At 35.6% G+C, this 17,613-nt stretch overlaps 2 protein-coding genes across 6 annotated transcripts; one reads left to right on the top strand and one right to left on the bottom strand.

The window, feature by feature from the left end:
• Positions 1 to 3,591: 3,591 nt before the first annotated feature.
• Positions 3,592 to 10,432, top strand: LOC133709159 (anthranilate synthase beta subunit 2, chloroplastic-like). Of its 5 annotated transcripts, none has more exons than XM_062134794.1 (15): positions 3,592 to 3,796; positions 3,882 to 3,948; positions 4,036 to 4,148; positions 4,815 to 4,908; positions 5,474 to 5,537; positions 6,890 to 6,949; positions 7,181 to 7,314; positions 7,427 to 7,662; positions 7,743 to 7,900; positions 8,607 to 8,677; positions 8,834 to 8,871; positions 9,169 to 9,279; positions 9,448 to 9,547; positions 9,866 to 10,001; positions 10,131 to 10,432. In XM_062134794.1, the coding sequence occupies exons 7-15, from the start codon at positions 7,253 to 7,255 to the stop codon at positions 10,233 to 10,235; spliced, it is 1,017 nt and encodes a 338-aa protein (XP_061990778.1). In that variant the 5' UTR covers positions 3,592 to 3,796; positions 3,882 to 3,948; positions 4,036 to 4,148; positions 4,815 to 4,908; positions 5,474 to 5,537; positions 6,890 to 6,949; positions 7,181 to 7,252; the 3' UTR covers positions 10,236 to 10,432. The 5 variants fall into 5 exon arrangements, with proteins under 5 accessions (XP_061990778.1, XP_061990777.1, XP_061990782.1 ...); XM_062134793.1 differs by having other exon boundaries at positions 3,596 to 3,754; XM_062134798.1 differs by lacking the exon at positions 7,181 to 7,314 and adding an exon at positions 6,111 to 6,159 and having other exon boundaries at positions 3,596 to 3,754.
• Positions 10,433 to 12,232: 1,800 nt separating this feature from the next.
• LOC133708764 (probable xyloglucan endotransglucosylase/hydrolase protein 28) lies at positions 12,233 to 15,724 on the bottom strand. The gene is made up of 4 exons (XM_062134287.1): positions 15,266 to 15,724; positions 15,055 to 15,155; positions 14,398 to 14,606; positions 12,233 to 13,038 (listed from the first exon to the last, which is right to left on the bottom strand). The coding sequence occupies exons 1-4, from the start codon at positions 15,450 to 15,452 to the stop codon at positions 12,528 to 12,530; spliced, it is 1,008 nt and encodes a 335-aa protein (XP_061990271.1). The 5' UTR covers positions 15,453 to 15,724; the 3' UTR covers positions 12,233 to 12,527.
• Positions 15,725 to 17,613: the final 1,889 nt, after the last annotated feature.

The raw sequence follows: 17,613 nt of genomic DNA, 5'->3' as shown, positions 1-17,613 counted from the left end.
TTTCGTTACGTCCCAACATATTTTTATTTGTAGTCTTGTTTGTGGTTTATGGTTGCAATCAAGGCCAATTCTTAGGTGCGGGTAGCCGCACCACGTGTACGGTGCGGCTGCCCAATCAAATTTAAGAAATTTTTGTCTTTGTTCTGAAATTGTCCCTGATTTTTAAATGTGAAATACCCAAAATACCCCCCTGCTAGGGGAATGATTGGCCTGCCGCACCACGTGGCGGTGCGGCTGCCCCACGCAAGAATCAATACGCATATTAAATCATTATGGACGTAATTAAAGCCTTAGTGGCAAATATACGACCATTTTGTTTTTTTAACTTGAATTGTAGCATGTGCAACAGGCAAAGAAATAAGAGTGGTCGGAAATTGAGCCCCTCAATATAAGGACCATGATGGTAGGGTTAAGTGTTGGAGGTTTATAGGGGTAGGGTACCACTAGGGCTTTGTTGTTCATTAATTTTGGGTTCCCATTTAGTCGAGGATTTGTTTCGAAATTGATTGAAATTGATACATTGATGCTGATTGCATACAAAATATCGAATAAAGAAAATTTTTGTTTTCTCTTTTTGACCACAAGAAAAGAAAATTCATTGATAAAAAATTATAATACATTTAGTAATCAAATTCATTGATAGAGAATTTAGAAACTTGAAAATAGAAGGGAAATAATTTAAAGCTTAAATTTCTACTACTACTATAAAAGGATGCTTAATTTGGGCTAGTTTAAGATTGCTGTGACTTACAGTGAGGAAATGAAAATACCTAGCACTCTGCTAGGGTTGGGAGAGCGTCGTTCTTGGCCTCTCTGTACCTTACTCCATCATCGATAAAGTACCCTTCCGGCACCATGTTCGGCGTCGATACCTTGGCGCACAGCTTCTACCGTGCTTCCTTATCAGTCACAGCAAGCATGCTTCCTGGCGACGACTTTGTGTCCCCAGTCTTGATTTGATTGTGGTTGGTGGGGAGAAGAGAGGGTTGCGCTGCCGAGTGGGATTGGAACGGTGCAGGCTGGTCACCGCCTTCGACCGAGCCGGGCACTTCTGAAATTGGATCTGTTGGTTAGAGTTGGCCTGATGGAGGGGTTGATGGGTTGTTGCTTGACCATGTTCTCAGGTGAAGGGAAAAGGCCAAATTGGTGGCTGAAGAGGCTTGGCTTTGGCGTTCGGTTCCCCGCATTTTTGACCATATGGGGTATGGTCTGGAGTAGAATCTCTTCGGGTCTACGTCGGAACCGCCCCAACACTGGTGGGGAAGGTGGCTACGCCTTGATTCAAGCAGACGTGTCCGGGATGGGCTTTCTCCGGCAAGGATTGGCAGAGCAGCAGCTAGGGTCGAAGGCAAGGCAGGACTAGGTGCCCAGAGTGTTTATTGGTGTCCAACTATGGGCATGGGCTTCTCTATGTTTGGGTTACTCAAGAAGGGCCTTTGCTTGGGCCTTGTCTTCTGTTTGGATTCGTATCTGGGATCCTGGAGATTTTTTATGGATTCTTCTTTCTGCTACAAAATGGAATTGGAATTTCGGTTACTTAGGTAGAAGATTGCTCTCTACTCGACGTATTACTTTGCGTGGAGTGGTCAAAGTCGGTCACACTACTACCGGTTACCTTGATAGAACGTTACCCTATATTTGACACATTTTTTTGCATGGGAGTATGGTTGGCCATATTATTTGTACCGTTTTACATAGCCCGGGGTATGCCCGGTGCCTCATCAAATGCTTTTTAGCATCCCTCAGTATCTTCGTTAGGTTTTATTTCCGATGCCTTGTTGCATCTAGTATTGTTTATGCTATTTTTCATTTTGATGTGATCTCTAGATCTATAAGTTGTAGTATTTCTTCTTATTATTCTCAGTAAAATGGTTGACTATTATTCTAAAAAAAAAAAAAAAAATTGTTGTGACTTAAAAAAAAAACTACTGCTGCTGTGTTGTGAGAATAATCGGTTGTGAATTAAAACAGTTTCGTGTTTGGTAAATAATATTTTTAGAAGTGCTGTCAGTACATAAAACAAATGCAGAACGTGTTTTGATCCACAACAGCTTCTAAAAGCAACATCTGTGCTGCTTCTAAAATTTGATGTCAGTGACCATAACTTTCAATTAAAGTTGTTTTTTATTTATTTACCAAACACAATAAAATCTAAAATTTTAAACATAAGCTGATTTTTTTTAAGAGTGTGTTTGGATGAGAGAAAAAATGATGGAATTTAATTGAAAGTGAGGATTTCATAATTCCTAAAAGCCAATTCACTCGTTTGGCATTATCATATTGGAAATTTTAAATTTCTCTGTGGAAAAAAACGAAGGAATTCGTTATTTAAATTCCTCACTTCAATTTCCATCAAAATAGGTGTCATTTACGAATTTCTTTGCAGTATTCAATTTTTATTTTCAAAACAAGACTTTTTTCTATTTTATCTTTTTATTTGTTTTAAACTTTCTTAATTTATTACACATTTCAAATCCTAAATAGATGCAACCAAACAATAGAAATTGCAATTAATGGAATTTTAGATTGATGGAGTTAAAGATTCCATCATTTATAAATTCCTACAGATTTTATAATTTTCTCATCCAAACGCACCGTAAAAGCGAAACAATTCCAAACAAGGCCTTTGAGTCAAAAGATTTTCGGTGGTTTCATCAAAATTAACTTAGTCAAAGTCATCGCAGGTGTGGTGTAAATTATATCTTATATAATTAAGCCAATTCTTAAGAGAATGGTTAAATTTTTGAACTACCATATATGCCCTCACATAATATAGATATTAATAAATAAATTATTTCTATATGATGATAAGATAGTCAATTGACTATATCATATTTCAAAAGATTGCAATACCTCTCATGAAAAAAGGAGAAACTTCCTCAAAACGAGGAGAGAAACTGCTGTAACTTTTTTTAATTTAAAAAAATAAAATGCATGGCCAAGCTATTTGAACGACTAAATATAAAGGATCAACGCATTAAGCGAAGGTTACATGGGCAGATTCAAGCCAAGCCTACCTTGATAAGTAATGCAATAATCGATATATATACATACTAAGGAACGGATTTATATATTTTGACTATTTTTTTATCACATATTCACATCTTAACCGTTTAGTTTTTAGGTCCTAATGTATAGATCATTTCTGCAAATTTTCAGCCAAATTGATGTATCGAACTCGATGAAATCAATGAACGAACTGAATTTGTCCAACCTGAACCGTTCGTGTTCATAATTGTAAATTGCAGTTTTGAATGCCTTAATGATCATTAATTTGGCAGAAAATTTGCAAATATGATCTAGACATTAGGACCTAAAAACTGAACGGTTAAGATGTGAATAAGTGATTGAAATATGGAAATCCGTTCCTTAGCTAACGAACGGACCTCCTTAACAGAGCAAATCCGCATACGGAATTTTTTTTGTCAATTTCACAATTGCCTATTTTATTATTACATATACTAAATCTCCTACACTGTTCATTTAACGGAGCAAAATAGTGATTTGACTATTTTGCCCTCGCCTCAGATTCTTTTTCCGGCTCTACCCTATCTTTGCGTCGTTTTGCTCTTTCTTCTACACTCTTCTGACCATCTTTTATCAATTGTTGAGAGAGTGTGTGTTTGCTTCGCACGAGGAGGTAGAGAGATAGATCGGAGGGAAAGTTTGAAACCTCAATCCGGGTTGGGAGATAAAGAGAGTTAGAGAGATCGGTTGTTCTAGAAGCCTAAATCGAGTGCGGCGTGAAACGGAGGTATCAAGCGTATTGATCCAAGATTTTCGGAAGAAGATTTGGGTTTGTTTTGTGAATTTGGATTTGGTCTCTTCCTGTGGGCTGGAAAGAAATAGATTCGATGTAATGTTTTCGATTTTGATTGTAGGTCGTTCCGGTAGCAAAAAGAAGGGGAGGGATCGAGGATTCTGGTCGACTTCCGGAGGAAGCTTTGGGTTTGTTTTATGAATTTGAATTTGAATTTGAATTTGAATTTGGTTTCTTCTTATCTGATTGTAGCTTTTTTCATGGTTGGGTTATAGGGAGTGGGAGCGTTTCTCAGTTCGTGTATAGGTGAGGAAATCCAAATTCAAAGCACAGCCTGGATTCCAAACAAACGAAAGCATCAGTTAAGAATATTGGTCCAACTTCTAAGGTATCCATTACTGCATCTTGGTTTCTCAATAAAAGTTACTATTTACTCCAAATAATTGTTGATTAGTTGAATAAACTGTTAACAGGTAATGCATCTAAGATTCATATGCTGATGTTTTTATCTTTTACAATATTTTTTTTTTCAATGTTCTGATCTTCTATATTTTCAATTGAATTATTCTGGGTTTGTAGCACATTGTTCAAATCTTTCAACCTTCAAATTAATTATAAACTTTGTAGGAAACTTATGGCAAACATCTTTTTGTCATAAAAAGCTTTTCCAGGACATTCATTTTTCTACCTTAAAGATAGCAACCAAAACAAATGTATTAGCCTGACGCAGCACAAGTGTTTCGTTGTGTGCCTTTTCAGAAGCTTTTACTTGCAGCTACAGTTAACACAGAAACTTAAGAAAAACAAATGCTACCAGAAGGAAAAAGATGTTTCATTTGATTTTGTTGACATGGTGCTTTTAACTTATTGAATTTCAGTAGATAAGCATTACTAGGTAAAAAGGGCAATGATCATAAAATCATGCTCACTGTTTTGGAACACAATATGTAAAATTGGATGACATTTCTTTAAAACAATGTATTTTCATTTTGAATGCTTTATTTTAAGTATTTCCATTTTGAATGCTTTATATAATCAATTCTACGCTTTGCAGGAAGTTCATAATAAAATATACTGATACAAAGCTCCTACAACTGGTGGATTATAAAAATCTGCCCAACTCCTTGCTGTTTTACTGTTTATGTGAGGTAATTTTCTCTCTCTCTCTCCAATTACGTATGAACTATCAAAATCACATCAAGTTTTGCTATTATGTACAAATCATGAATAGATAAATCAAAAGCTAAAGCTATAAAAAAAAAATTGAATCAGTTTTCGTAGCTTATGATAACTTAGCAGGTCTGACCATATCTTATGATAAGTCAGCAGGTCTTTAGCTACTTCAGATTTGTTTGTTACTCTTTTGTTAATTTATCTTGGTTTTGTCAATTCATAGATTGTAAACCAATATGATAGATGGTATTGGAAATAATAAATTTAGTACTGCTCATGAGCTCTTTTTGTTCTCTCTTTAACAAACTACTCATGATCTAAAAACAGAAACCAAAGATTGTGTGTAAATAACAAAATACTACTAAACTGTTTATCTCTACTGGCTTACTTGCATCTTCCTGCATAACATTACAATAAACAGAGATTCATTTTTAAAATGTTCAAACAATTCTTTCTACTGTTAAAGAAGTGCCCATCAACTCTTGGTTTTCATTCTGATAATTTCAGTGTTTTGTATCTGCTTGCATTTTCAACAAACAGAGAACTTCACTTAAGAATACTGGTCTGGTTTCTGAGCTCTCGATTACCGCCTTTTGCCTACTTGGTAAGTATCACCATTAACCTCACTAATTCTCATTAGCTGAATGACCTATTGACAAGTAGTCCAAACTTTAATTATTTCATTTCAATGGTCTGATTTTCAATATAAATTTGGAATTTTGATTTGTCACGTTTGCTTTTGGTCTTGGTTTCCAACCTTGAAATAAATTACACTGTAGAAAGTTTATAATTTCATTTAGCACAAGCTCATGTCCGTGGTTAATTTGAAGGTAACTGTTCTTGCTAGCATCTAATAGATTAAATATGAAAACTGAAAAATTATTAATGCACCTAACATTGTATATCTCTACAATTTGGAATATAAGTTAGATATTCTCTGCTAAAAATATAATTCCTTTTGTTGGATTATTGTATGGAATTGATCAAAGGTCTTTTGCTGTTATTACCCGAGTTGATTGAATGAGTTGCGAGGAAAAGATTGGTAGAATAAGATTAGTGTTTCTCTCTTATTTCGATGAGGACGTCAACTTAGATATTCTCTGCTAAAAAGATAATTCCTTTTGTTTTTCTTTATTTTGGGTTATGGTTACAGGTCCTAAGAATTTTTTTTCTGCAGATATAGTTGGTTAAAGTGGCTACTGTGGGATTGGTATTGTGGGAAGTGGGTACGCAGGGTCTTCTTTGTTTATTAGAAGAACTGGCACAATACTTGGGAGTTCTTTGTTTATTAGATTGGTCCTTTAATTTGAGTAGTTGGATGTTTGATAGACTTTGGATCTTTTATTTTAACTGAAGTCAAGTTTAAATAAGCTTAGTAAATCAATAAACAAATACTTTGAATGGGAAAAAAATGAGGGATTGTTCTGTATACAGCTTGAAATTAATTATCAAATTTTCTTACCCAAATTTGATCTTTTTGTGTGATAATATTGCATTCTTCGAAATGTTTTTTTAAATTGAATTAACCTTTGTTACGAAAATCAGCGATCACATTTGATTGTTTTATTGTTTTGAGAAATTGTTAACGGTTTCAATAAGGTAAAATTTATAATAAGCCTTAATTTCATTGATTTTCTGAGTTATCTTCAAAATGAAAGAATTAACTCATTTTTCTTTTAAATATTGTTTACTGTATTCAGCGTCATCGCTGATTAGGAACTTACAGTGCATATAAGAGTTCATATTTTGGTTGCAAAAAGTTTATTGTTTTCAAGAACAAATCATAAGTCAAATTGTATAAAAATAAGTTTGAAAGTGGATAATCTGTTTACTGACACTTTTTAATGTAAGTACACAGTATCTCATACACAGAATAATTCATATTCCAGTTGATTGTTTTTTTTTCTTTTCGATTTTTGGTGAGTGGTTTCTTATATATGTTTTCTTATGTTTTAGGTTCCAGGATCAGTGACACTTGAAAGAAGTTAGAGAGAAGTTCGTTATATTCGATTTTTGGTGAGTGGTTTTTTATATATGTTTTCTTATGTTTTAGGTTCCAGGATCAGTGACACTTGAAAGAAGTTAGAGAGAAGTTCGTTATATGCTTTCTTAAATTGTATTCATTTGTCTGCAATATTTTATTTGTTATTTTGGAATCTTTGTTGCTACAAGTTTTCTGTAGGCAGTTATTCATTTAACCATTGATGGTAATTATCTACTGTTTTATTGAACGTGTTGAATTACCAGGTAATTGGAACAATTAGTTGATATATGTAAGATTGCAAAATCCTAAAAACATAAGGGAAATGATCTCCTTGGATGGATTTTCAAGCATTCAAATCTTTCAAAGGAGCAAATCAAATCCTTGACTGGATATTGAGGTTGCTCTTCTCTGGTCCCGAAACTTCATCAGTATCCATAGCTTTAGTCATATACTTCTTGCCTGACTGTCTTAATGCAATTGAACAATAACATATAACGATTCTTCCGCAGCAAAGCGCGGACACATTTTCTAGTAAATCCTATAAATCAAACGTCGCCGTCTTCCACCTCTCCAGTCCAAGTAGGATTAACTGGTAATTACAGAGACCCCACACTCTGTGCTTCAATGGCTGCCGCAGTGATATCTCAGGCCTCTCTGAAACAACCAAAGCTGCTCCCTTTCTCACCCAAAACCCCGCAAAACCCTCGCCCCACTTTAATCTATGTGCCCTCTTTCACTAACTCAAGTAAGTCTCCCAAACTTATCTGGGTTTTGAATTTGATTTTGATTTTGATTTTGACTCAAAGATCTTATCTTTATGTGCAGAACTGAAATCTGGTCTCAAATTGGGAAATGGGTTCGCTGCAAAAGCTTCAATGGTTGTCAATGAGACCAATTCGAAGTCTTCAGTTTCTGAAAAGAGGGCCAACAGCCCCATCATTGTAATTGACAATTATGATAGCTTCACCTACAATCTCTGCCAGGTTTGTTTCTGTTTTCCTTTTTTTGAATATGTTGGATTTGATAGGCCATGGTTCGTTTGATGTTTGGTGCTAGTAAAATGCATGTGTACAGTGATAAAGATTTGATCTTTCATGGAATTGTGTTCTTCATTTGTCATTTATGTTGTGAATAATAAAAATGTAAGGAATACCATGGAGTTTTGTATTAGATCTGTGACTACAACATTAGATAGGTTAAAGAAAATGAAATGAAACACCTGGGTTAGACCTCTCTGTTTCCTTGTTCTTGTTTTGGACTGAGGGATGTTTTAGTGAAAAGTTGATGTATTTCATTCAAGGAATGGTGAAAGCTGGACAGAGGTGAAGAATGAGAGTAGTGATTAGAACTTTCTTGTAGTTGGATATTTTTGAGTTGATGACACATGCAAAATGAAGATGAAATGTGGGAATGAGGAGTGATACTTGTCAAAGTATCGAGCTTTCGATGAGATTTTATATAACAACTCAAAATTTCTCCCGAATATGTATGCGTTTTAAGTATTTTTCTGTAACGCTTTTATATAATTATTTTCTGTCGTTATATTAATTAATGATTCCTACAAGTAAAGAAGGCGTAGTACTGATTTCTGTAACGATCCTATAGGATTGTTTTCTGTCGTTATATATTTATTGATTGTTCCAACAAGTCAAGAAGGCGTGGTACTAATATCTTACTTATGATATGAAGTATATGGGAGAGCTCGGATGTCACTTTGAAGTTTATCGCAATGATGAATTAACGGTGGATGAACTAAAAAGGTAAGAAGCTATACTTTACGTCTTTACCTGATCGTTGTTTGCCAATCCATAAACATTATTTAATGTGGGTGCAACCAAATATGAACGGGCATGTATCCTTCTTAAAATGTCTGATTTTATAAAATGTCTCATCATAACATCTTTCCATTCTTATAGGAAAAATCCCAGAGGAGTCTTGATCTCCCCAGGGCCAGGTTAGTTCTGCTGATATTTCCCTTTGATAGATGCTTGAAAACCGAAACAAAGGAGAAACATGTAACCAATTGTACTTATAAGGCCTGCTCACCTAAAGGACAATTTTTAAGGGACTGTGAGAGACAAGTGAATCTGATGACTGAAAATAAATTCACAGTTTTAAATTGTTATAATTTCTACTTTTATATTTAATACATGTGGTTGAGATGCATTTGTCCCTCACAGTCCCTTAAAACTGTCTCTTAGGTGAGCAAGCCTGTTGTACTTATTAACACATAGTATCCTCCCTTTTGTAGGGGCACCCCAAGATTCTGGAATATCATTGCAAACTGTGTTGGAGTTAGGACCCATTGTCCCCTTATTTGGTGTGTGTATGGGTCTGCAGTGCATTGGGGAGGCTTTTGGAGGCAAGTCTTCTAAGACGGAATATTTGATTTATGAATTTGATCATGTTATTGCCTAGATCTTCTATGATTTTTTTTTCATGTCTTGTAAAATTAGCAAATTAAATCATAAAATATCAGTGGAATTATTGGTTCTATTTTGCCTTGTAAGTGATCTTTGTGGTGTTGCAGGGAATGTTGTTCGTTCTCCTTATGGTGTCGTGCATGGGAAGAGCTCTCCCGTATATTATAATGAGAAGGAGGAAGACAGCTTGTTTGCTGGACTATCAAAGTGAGTTGGTGGATTTACTTCTGTTTTAAACAATCTGGGGTCTTACTTTTTTTCTATAAACTTATCTATGCTTTTGACAGTAGCATATTGGGGGTTTGGTTTGTTGCTAAAAAAATGATGTATGCAAGTGTGGTGGAATTAAATGTCCAAAGTATTTTCCTGTCAAACACACCCAACTTTGTTTGGTATTTTATTGAAAAAAATGAACGGTTTCACCGATTTGCAATTATTTGAAGTTGTACAAATACATATTAACACCCTGGGCATTACATGGGCTCTGAATTAATGTTATTAACAGATTTGTTTTTTTCTTTTCAGCCCTTTCACTGCTGGCAGATATCACAGTCTTGTAATTGAAAAGGACAGTTTTCCTAGTGAAGAACTTGAGATTACAGCATGGACCGAGGATGGACTGATAATGGCTGCTCGTCACAAGAAATATAGGTATCTTCAGGTAAGACATTGGCGTCCTTTTTCCATTCTATTTTGTAGAGCGAGACTATTGTGATGTTTGTTTTGTAGAATCTGCACTATAAGCTTAATGTAGTGTTCTTGTTATAACCCATTGAATTCAAAATTGCAGGGTGTCCAGTTCCATCCTGAAAGTATCATCACTTCCGAAGGCAGGACAATCGTTCGCAACTTTGTAAAACTGATCGAGAAAAGTGAGTCGGAATCTGAGAATTAGTTAGAGGTTTGGTTTGTCTACACAGTGTAATGTATCGGATCAATATATATTTATGGGCCTTTAAGTCAGCTCGCTAGTGAGTCAGAAGCTGATCATGTTTCTCGTCGACTCTTTCAATGTACTTCATCACATGTAGACATGTAGTATTTCAACTCTATTATAGTATTATCAATCCTTCCATAACTTCCTGAAGATAATCCTTGTTTTTCAATGCCTACTTTATAGTTTTTCCTTCCAAACCAAACCATACAGCATAATTTCATAAATACTATGATCCATCCTTGTCTGGGGAAGGGAGTCTGGGTTGTGGAATGAGTTAACCTTCTCTCTCAGGCAAGCCTAAATGTCAATGCTCAATAATAACATGCTCAAAAGTCCACAAGGCATTCTATAATGTAATTATCAAAATTTGCTGCGGCAGCCTATCCCATTAAGAACCTAGGCTAGAACAATTGGTTGTTAACAGCTGCATTAGGGCTGACTTAGCTGTGCTATTAATAAAAGCTGGAAACGAGCAACATTATGAAACTGTAACATCTCTGAATAATGAAATGTACAAAAATTGCAGCAACTCGTATTATTAAAACAAAGTTGGGTAAGATTCTATAATTGATTCTTAATGTATTCCTAGTGCATGATGCTACAGACAAGATTAGCTGTGCCAGATGCAAACATGCACCAACAGGAGTCAGCCAAAATGGTCGATTCTTAAGGTTTTTGGGTCGGTTCTGAAGGTTTATTTGTCTCAGAATCTTGACCATTATCTGTTTTCTTCATATTAATCTAACATATTTTCTGATGGGAGTGAAAAGAGGACAGTAAAATTGCATGATACTCTTAGTGTGACTCTGGCTGAAGAGTTCTTACAGTTCTAACTTCCCCATGCCAGATTTAACCCTTTAGGAGTCACTTTGAACTCGGTCTTGGATGATATGAATGCCAAAAGCAGAGCCTACCTCACTACATTTTAATTGGGCCAAGGTGACTGAGACACTAAGGATGTGTTGTTTACATGTCAAAGATATATCGGTCGTAAAGAACATTTTGTTGGCAATATGTGAAATATCTTTCCTAGTAAAAAAGACAAAATATCTGCAGATATATCAAAATTTGGGCGAAGGGTCCTCCAAGGTTGCACAGAAAAAAGGGTTTTCTTCTCTGTGCAGTTAGGCTGTTAATCATGAGTTGAATGGAGGATAAAGAAAATGTAAGGTTTAGGAGGTTAAACAACTGAACTTATCTTGCTGAGTTGAGTGGTGGCAAGGTGTGGTCTTTCTTTTCCATGGACTATGGAGTATCTCAAAGTTTGGAAAAAGAAGAAACGCACCTTTCATTATTGACACACTTTCTCATCACCTCACTAACTTTGGATTTGTTTTAGAGTTTTCCTAGTGCGAGTGTTTTACGGAAAGGGTTAGTTAACCACTTACCACATGATGATTACATGAGAGTGATGAGACACTACAAATATATTGGCAGCAGCTCATTTCTCTTGTGGTCCAAAACACTTCCATGGGATCTTCATATGGAAAATATGATATATGTGACAGATAATTCAAATTTGTTTATTCCACCAGAAATGAGACTCAGAAAAAGTATTGCAATCGGGTTAAGAACTCCTAGTCTCTTGTTCAAAGTCACGGATGCAAAGTTTGAAAGCCTTTAATGAACGAATGAATCCAACCTAACCTAACCTAACCTGCTTCTTCTGCATTCACTGTAAAACTGTGCAAGTGTGAAAGGAAAGTAAGTCCAGTCCAACATAAAAACACTGCCATTTGCTGAACCATTTCCATCACTTGTCACATCTTAAATTGTCATTGGATTCCAATTAGCCATTGACAAAGTATATGACACCAGTCTGACTTTATTTATAACGCTGCAAACAGACAATGAATGAATGAATGATAAGGTTTATTAAATACTAGGCACAAGTTAAAATGAAAGATGCTCCATGATAATAATTTAGTAGAATAATAATGCAAAGAGACAGTACAGAATCCAAGCCTGGTAAACTTCCATATGCTAAAATTTATTGAACCCATGAGGTTGTGTCGAAGTACATAAACCCACCACTAAATTCAATTTATAAACCAAAAGGACAAGCATGAATGATAAACTGGGAACTAATAAAGGTATGAACTATATACATACCCTCCAACCATATAAAAACTCTATTCACCCACAATAAAATTTATGCTTTTTTTCTCCCCTCCCTCTCTATACACAAAAGTTGATGAATGCCAATGGTGCTCATATGAGAAATTGAATCTGCAACCCTCCCTCTCATTCTCAAACAGAAGTGGTATCCGCTAGGCTTGCTCTGCTGCTGCTCCTGCGGTGATGTTTTCGTTGACGGTGGTGCCCGTGCCCGAATGTAACGGGGTCAAACACGCGGAGTCTTTCAGCTTCTTGGGGATTGATCACACACTCTGGTGGAGCAACCTTGTATCGTATTCTGTCGTAGCAATAGGAGTATGTCATCTGCCTCTTCCTGAAACTCTCCATCCTCATTCTTTGTAGGCGCGTAACACCGGTAGGGATATATTCAGAACCTTGGGTTTTATCACATTTCTTTGATACCTGTTCAATTGGATCAACTGCACAGCCAAGTAGAACAAGGTCAGAGAACTCGGCCTTGAATGGAGCATACTTGTAGTTGACTCTGTATTTGCCTCCATTGGTAGCCCAATCGGATCCATCCCATATTGTAGCATACAATGACATTGGCTTCGAGGGATAGTCACCACCCATCGCCTCTGATTTCTTAACCACTCTAATGGGAATATTGTCAACATAGAATCTGCAGTTAAGAGACACAATTGAAACAAGTACACAGTTAAAATATAAAATTACAGAATAGATAAAGAACTGATGGAGAGCTTCAACAAAGAAAAGAGAGAACTTTTCATGGAAAGAATGCAATCAATTCCATTTATTTAGTTACTCATAGAAGTCAAGAAATGACTAAGAACAAGAACTGATGGAGAACTTCAACAAAGAAAAGAGAGAACTTTTCATGGAAAGAATGCAATCAATTCCATTTATTTAGTTACTCGTTGAAGTCAAGAAATGACTAGGAACAAGAACTGATGGAGAACTTCAACAAAGAAAAGAGAGAACTTTTCATGGAAAGAATGCAATTCCATTTATTTAGTTACTCGTTGAAGTCAAGAAATGACTAGGAACAAGAACTGATGGAGAACTTCAACAAAGAAAAGAGAGAACTTTTCATGGAAAGAATGCAATTCCATTTATTTAGTTACTCGTAGAAGTCAAAAAATGACTAAAAACAAGACTATGAATTGAATTGCAGATAATTCTAGTGCTAGTAAGATTTTAGTGTTTCTTGCTTGCATCAACATTCTTGAGTTTTTTTTTTTTTTCGAAAGGAAATTCTGGAGTCTTAATCACACCAAGATCATGTTTTATCTGTCGTTAAACCTAAGAATCTACCATTCGAACTAGAGTTCTCAACCTCTGGTTTTCTTTACTTGCATACCAAACAGGAAACACACTATTCTAGACACACTATTCTAGAAGTCAAAAAATGACTAAAAACAAGACTATGAATTGAATTGCAGATAATTCTAGTGCTAGTAAGATTTTAGTGTTTCTTGCTTGCATCAACATTCTTGAGTTTTTTTTTTTTTTTTCGAAAGGAAATTCTGGAGTCTTAATCACACCAAGATCATGTTTTATCTGTCGTTAAACTTAAGAATCTACCATTCGAACTAGAGTTCTCAACCTCTGGTTTTCTTTACTTGCATACCAAACAGGAAACACACTATTCTAGACATGCGAACAGAGAACTGCTGGTTTTGATGAAACCGGGGTCTCGTATAAAGGGAAAAAAAAACAGGGCAAGCTCTGTTCTGTATTCTCCCTAGAGAAGAAGACATAGCCTCTACCCTACAACAGAGCCATCACATCCCAAAAACAGTAAACTCCAGACTTCACAATTTAACATCACTAATCAAAACGAGAAATCTATCTTCTGAAAAAAGCCAACTTCAAACCCCGAAAACAGTAATCTTCAGACTCTAGAATCTTACATTATTAGTGAGAATTGGGAAACAAAATTTGCTTTGACAAAAAGCTGATGCATCAAATTTAACAGAGTAAACCAAATATGGAGTGGTGGGTTTCCATTGATGCTTACATGATATGAGAGTCAGTCCAGAGAATACTGTACTGGTGGTAATCCTCAGAAGGATCAAACCAGAGATTGTATCTCTCTTCTCTCCCCGTATCAGTGCTTCCATTGCCATAAACGTTGGTCTGAACCCTCCATTCTTTGCCTCTTATATTCCCCAGAAACTCGAAATCGATTTCGTCATGGTTCTTGGGGAACATGTCAGCATTCGACATCTGTTTAACACAAAACACAATAAAACGGATGAGCATCTTATCTTTTAAAGTCCGGATTAATGAACACGTAACAGAGTAATTTGGGTGTGATGGGTTTGTTTGAAGATTTGAACTTTGGGCCATAAAACGAAGTTTACATTCAAGAAACTAAAGAGTAAACTTCTGGGTATCACAGAAACTGAGACTATGAAAAAAAATACAAGTACTAAACTCGCATTGCCAAATTGAAAGGTGAGATCCAAAGTGTTGAAAACCCACTCCAGAAACAAATTTACAACTGAAATCATCTGGTTCTTATAGTTGGATTACTCAACAGAGCTTAAAAGTGCAATCTTTACATGCAAATGAGAAGTAAAAAAAAAAAAATCACCTCCGCCTTCGATACGACCAAGAATAGAATAGAGCAAGTGAGTAAAAATCAAGTTAGGATGAAAAGGTGATTACTCACATAAAAGGCGACCACAATTCCGGCAGTATAATCAGTTGGCAACTTAATGGAGGCACTGAAGAACCCATGAATGTAAAGGTCTTGGGAAACAAATCCAGACCCTGCAATATTAAAGAGGAGAAAGACCCACCAAACAAAGACAAAACCGTGGTAAAAAAAACCAGCAAGCAAGAACAATAAACCCAAAAAAAAAAAAAAACACGAAACGGACCTGTCCGTTCGTTTAACGTAAGATGAACGGATTTCCCGTCCCTGAGAATCATCAGATTGTCGTCCCCAAAGAGCTTGTTATATCCATCATCAAAGGATATAATTGGTAAATTTTTGGCTGAGGTAGAGACAACGGCTACAAGAACAACCAGAGCAAACAACCGCAGATGAGAGTAGTAGTAACCCATCTTCTTCCTTAATCCTTAAAAACAAAAATGGTTTTTGGTTTTTGGTTCTGCTGTTTCTGATTGAGTATTTTATTTCTCTCTGTCTCCGTGGGTTATGGATATATAGAGAGAGATGGGGGGAGAGAGAGAGAGAAGGGGAGGGAGGAGTATCTCTCTGAATTAATTTTCTACAGCTATGGGAGATAGAGAGAGCCCAAAAGGCTAATGGAAATGAGAGAGAGATAGACAATGCCAAGGGGAACTCATTTTATTGCTGTGTGTGAGAGAGAGAGTGCGCCCAGTGGGAGAGAGAGAGAGAGAGCTGTTGAGCTGTGTCCTCTTCATATGCACATTTGCACCACCTTTTTCTTTTTCGTTTTTTTCCCTTGGCAAAAATTATTTAATTTTCAATTACCAATTTTTTTTTATACCAATTCTTTTAGAGGTTAATTTTTTTTATCTACTGTTTTCTTCTCAGCAAATATTATTTAATTTTGAAGGAAATTTTCAAGTACTATTTCTTTACAAGGCAAGTTTTTCTTCTTTTTTTTTGAGAATTTTTCAAATTTGCATTAATGCAGAAGATTTTGTGATGCATGCTGTATTAACAATGCACTGTCACCGCGTAGGAATTAGTTTGAGGTGATTTTGTGTAATCCATTGTTATTAAGAAAGTGATATTGTTCTTCCTTTTCTTCAATTAACGTGATCTCCTTCCTTCCTTCTATGATGATTTGTTTTCTTCGAATGTGCATTTGGAATTAATAGAGTGTAATCATATGATGTACTTAATTGCTAATACAATGGCAATAATTTTGCGTTTCTGGCAAGATATTGAGTAGAATGCGAGTGAGTGTGAATTTACTTACTATCAAATATCACACTATTTGTATATTAAAGTGAGTGCGTGTTAGCTATTTAAGCAGCCATTTATATGGTCATTTTCAGATTCATATCACCTTTATTGAGTTTCTTTTTTTCCCATCTAGATTTTATTTTGGTAGTTTAGAAAAGAGAAGAGATAAATTACAACAAATTGGTGTCTAATACATCAAGAGATATTGGATAGGGTAGAAAAAAGAACACGAGAATCATGCCAAGTGGATCAATTAACAATTCTAACAGATAAATAATTTATGTCACGTGAACCAATCAGATTAGCTATAATCAGGCACCCATGAAGATTTGAGATCATATGATCATAATTTCTTTATTTATCGTATCATTCATTAATTAAATTTCCTTCTACATATAAAGTATCATATATAGTCTTTATAACCCAACGTTGATTTTTTACTTTTTCATTTCCTCTTACATACGAGGATTGATTTTTCTGTTTGAATTAAACATTATAAACGTCAACAGCCCCAAAACTAACATATGAGGATTAGAACTTAGGATCCCATCGAGCATTATGACAAAAACACAATTATTCCACATTTTTGGCCTAATCTCTTGTCCACATTCTCGGAATAAAAAAAATACAAAGTTAAAGGTCAACATACCAACATATAGACATTGTTCTTCTTAAACCCATTATTCAATATACAATGATTCCCAACACTTTATCCCTCCTCCAAGAATCGAGACTTCCACATAAAATACTCATAGCTTCAAAATTAAACTTTGAAGTCTTCATTCTTCAAAGAGGTATAAAGTGCCAAAACTATAATTGTATTGAAAAGTAAGAGTAGAAAAATAAAAGCAGTGGAGAAATACAGTGAATACTGAACAGTGGAGATGAGAATCATTTGGGGGTTAAAACAATGATTATCAAGACTTTTAGGGCTAAAAGAGGTTTACCTTTGAAGAATTTATTTTTAAAATAAAAAGAGGGTCAAAAAAGGATAAAATAAATAAATAAAAAGGGAGATATAGTTGCATTCTAAATTGGGTAACCGTAACCCCGCCCAAGGCGCCGTCCCTTTTCAACCTTATTGGCTTGGCACCCCAACAAGAACCCATGATGTTTCACAGATTTACGGATTTGCCATAATTGGATGGACTTGTTGTAAATAAAATGCACTATCTTGGGGCATTTACTGATGCGTGGACACGTAGCCAAAAGCACTAAATTTCGGCTCGTGTCGGATGTACACGCTTTCGGTGAGTGCCGAGAAGACCCTCAACCTGACTCACTATTTACGGATTTGCCACAAACAAACACGGCGTGATGGCAACC

The sequence above is a fragment of the Rosa rugosa genome, chromosome 5 (assembly GCF_958449725.1).
Source record: "Rosa rugosa chromosome 5, drRosRugo1.1, whole genome shotgun sequence".
NCBI classification, from domain to species: Eukaryota; Viridiplantae; Streptophyta; class Magnoliopsida; order Rosales; family Rosaceae; genus Rosa; species Rosa rugosa.
The sequence above is the reverse complement of the archived record's forward strand: the minus strand, read 5'-3'. Positions and strand labels throughout refer to the sequence as shown.

What these genes read in the sequence shown, in the direction of transcription:
- LOC133709159 (XM_062134794.1), top strand. Translation starts at nt 7,253, where the DNA reads ATGGATTTTCAAGCATTCAAATCTTTCAAAGGAGCAAATCAAATCCTT. An exon ending in ATCCTTGACTGGATATTGAG is followed by an intron (nt 7,315 to 7,426) that starts GTTGCTCTTCTC and finishes ATTCTTCCGCAG; the next exon opens with CAAAGCGCGGACACATTTTC. An exon ending in GCCCTCTTTCACTAACTCAA is followed by an intron (nt 7,663 to 7,742) that starts GTAAGTCTCCCA and finishes CTTTATGTGCAG; the next exon opens with AACTGAAATCTGGTCTCAAA.
- LOC133708764 (XM_062134287.1), bottom strand. Translation starts at nt 15,452, where the DNA reads ATGGGTTACTACTACTCTCATCTGCGGTTGTTTGCTCTGGTTGTTCTT. An exon ending in GAATTGTGGTCGCCTTTTAT is followed by an intron (nt 14,607 to 15,054) that starts GTGAGTAATCAC and finishes TGTGTTAAACAG; the next exon opens with ATGTCGAATGCTGACATGTT. An exon ending in TGGACTGACTCTCATATCAT is followed by an intron (nt 13,039 to 14,397) that starts GTAAGCATCAAT and finishes TCTTAACTGCAG; the next exon opens with ATTCTATGTTGACAATATTC.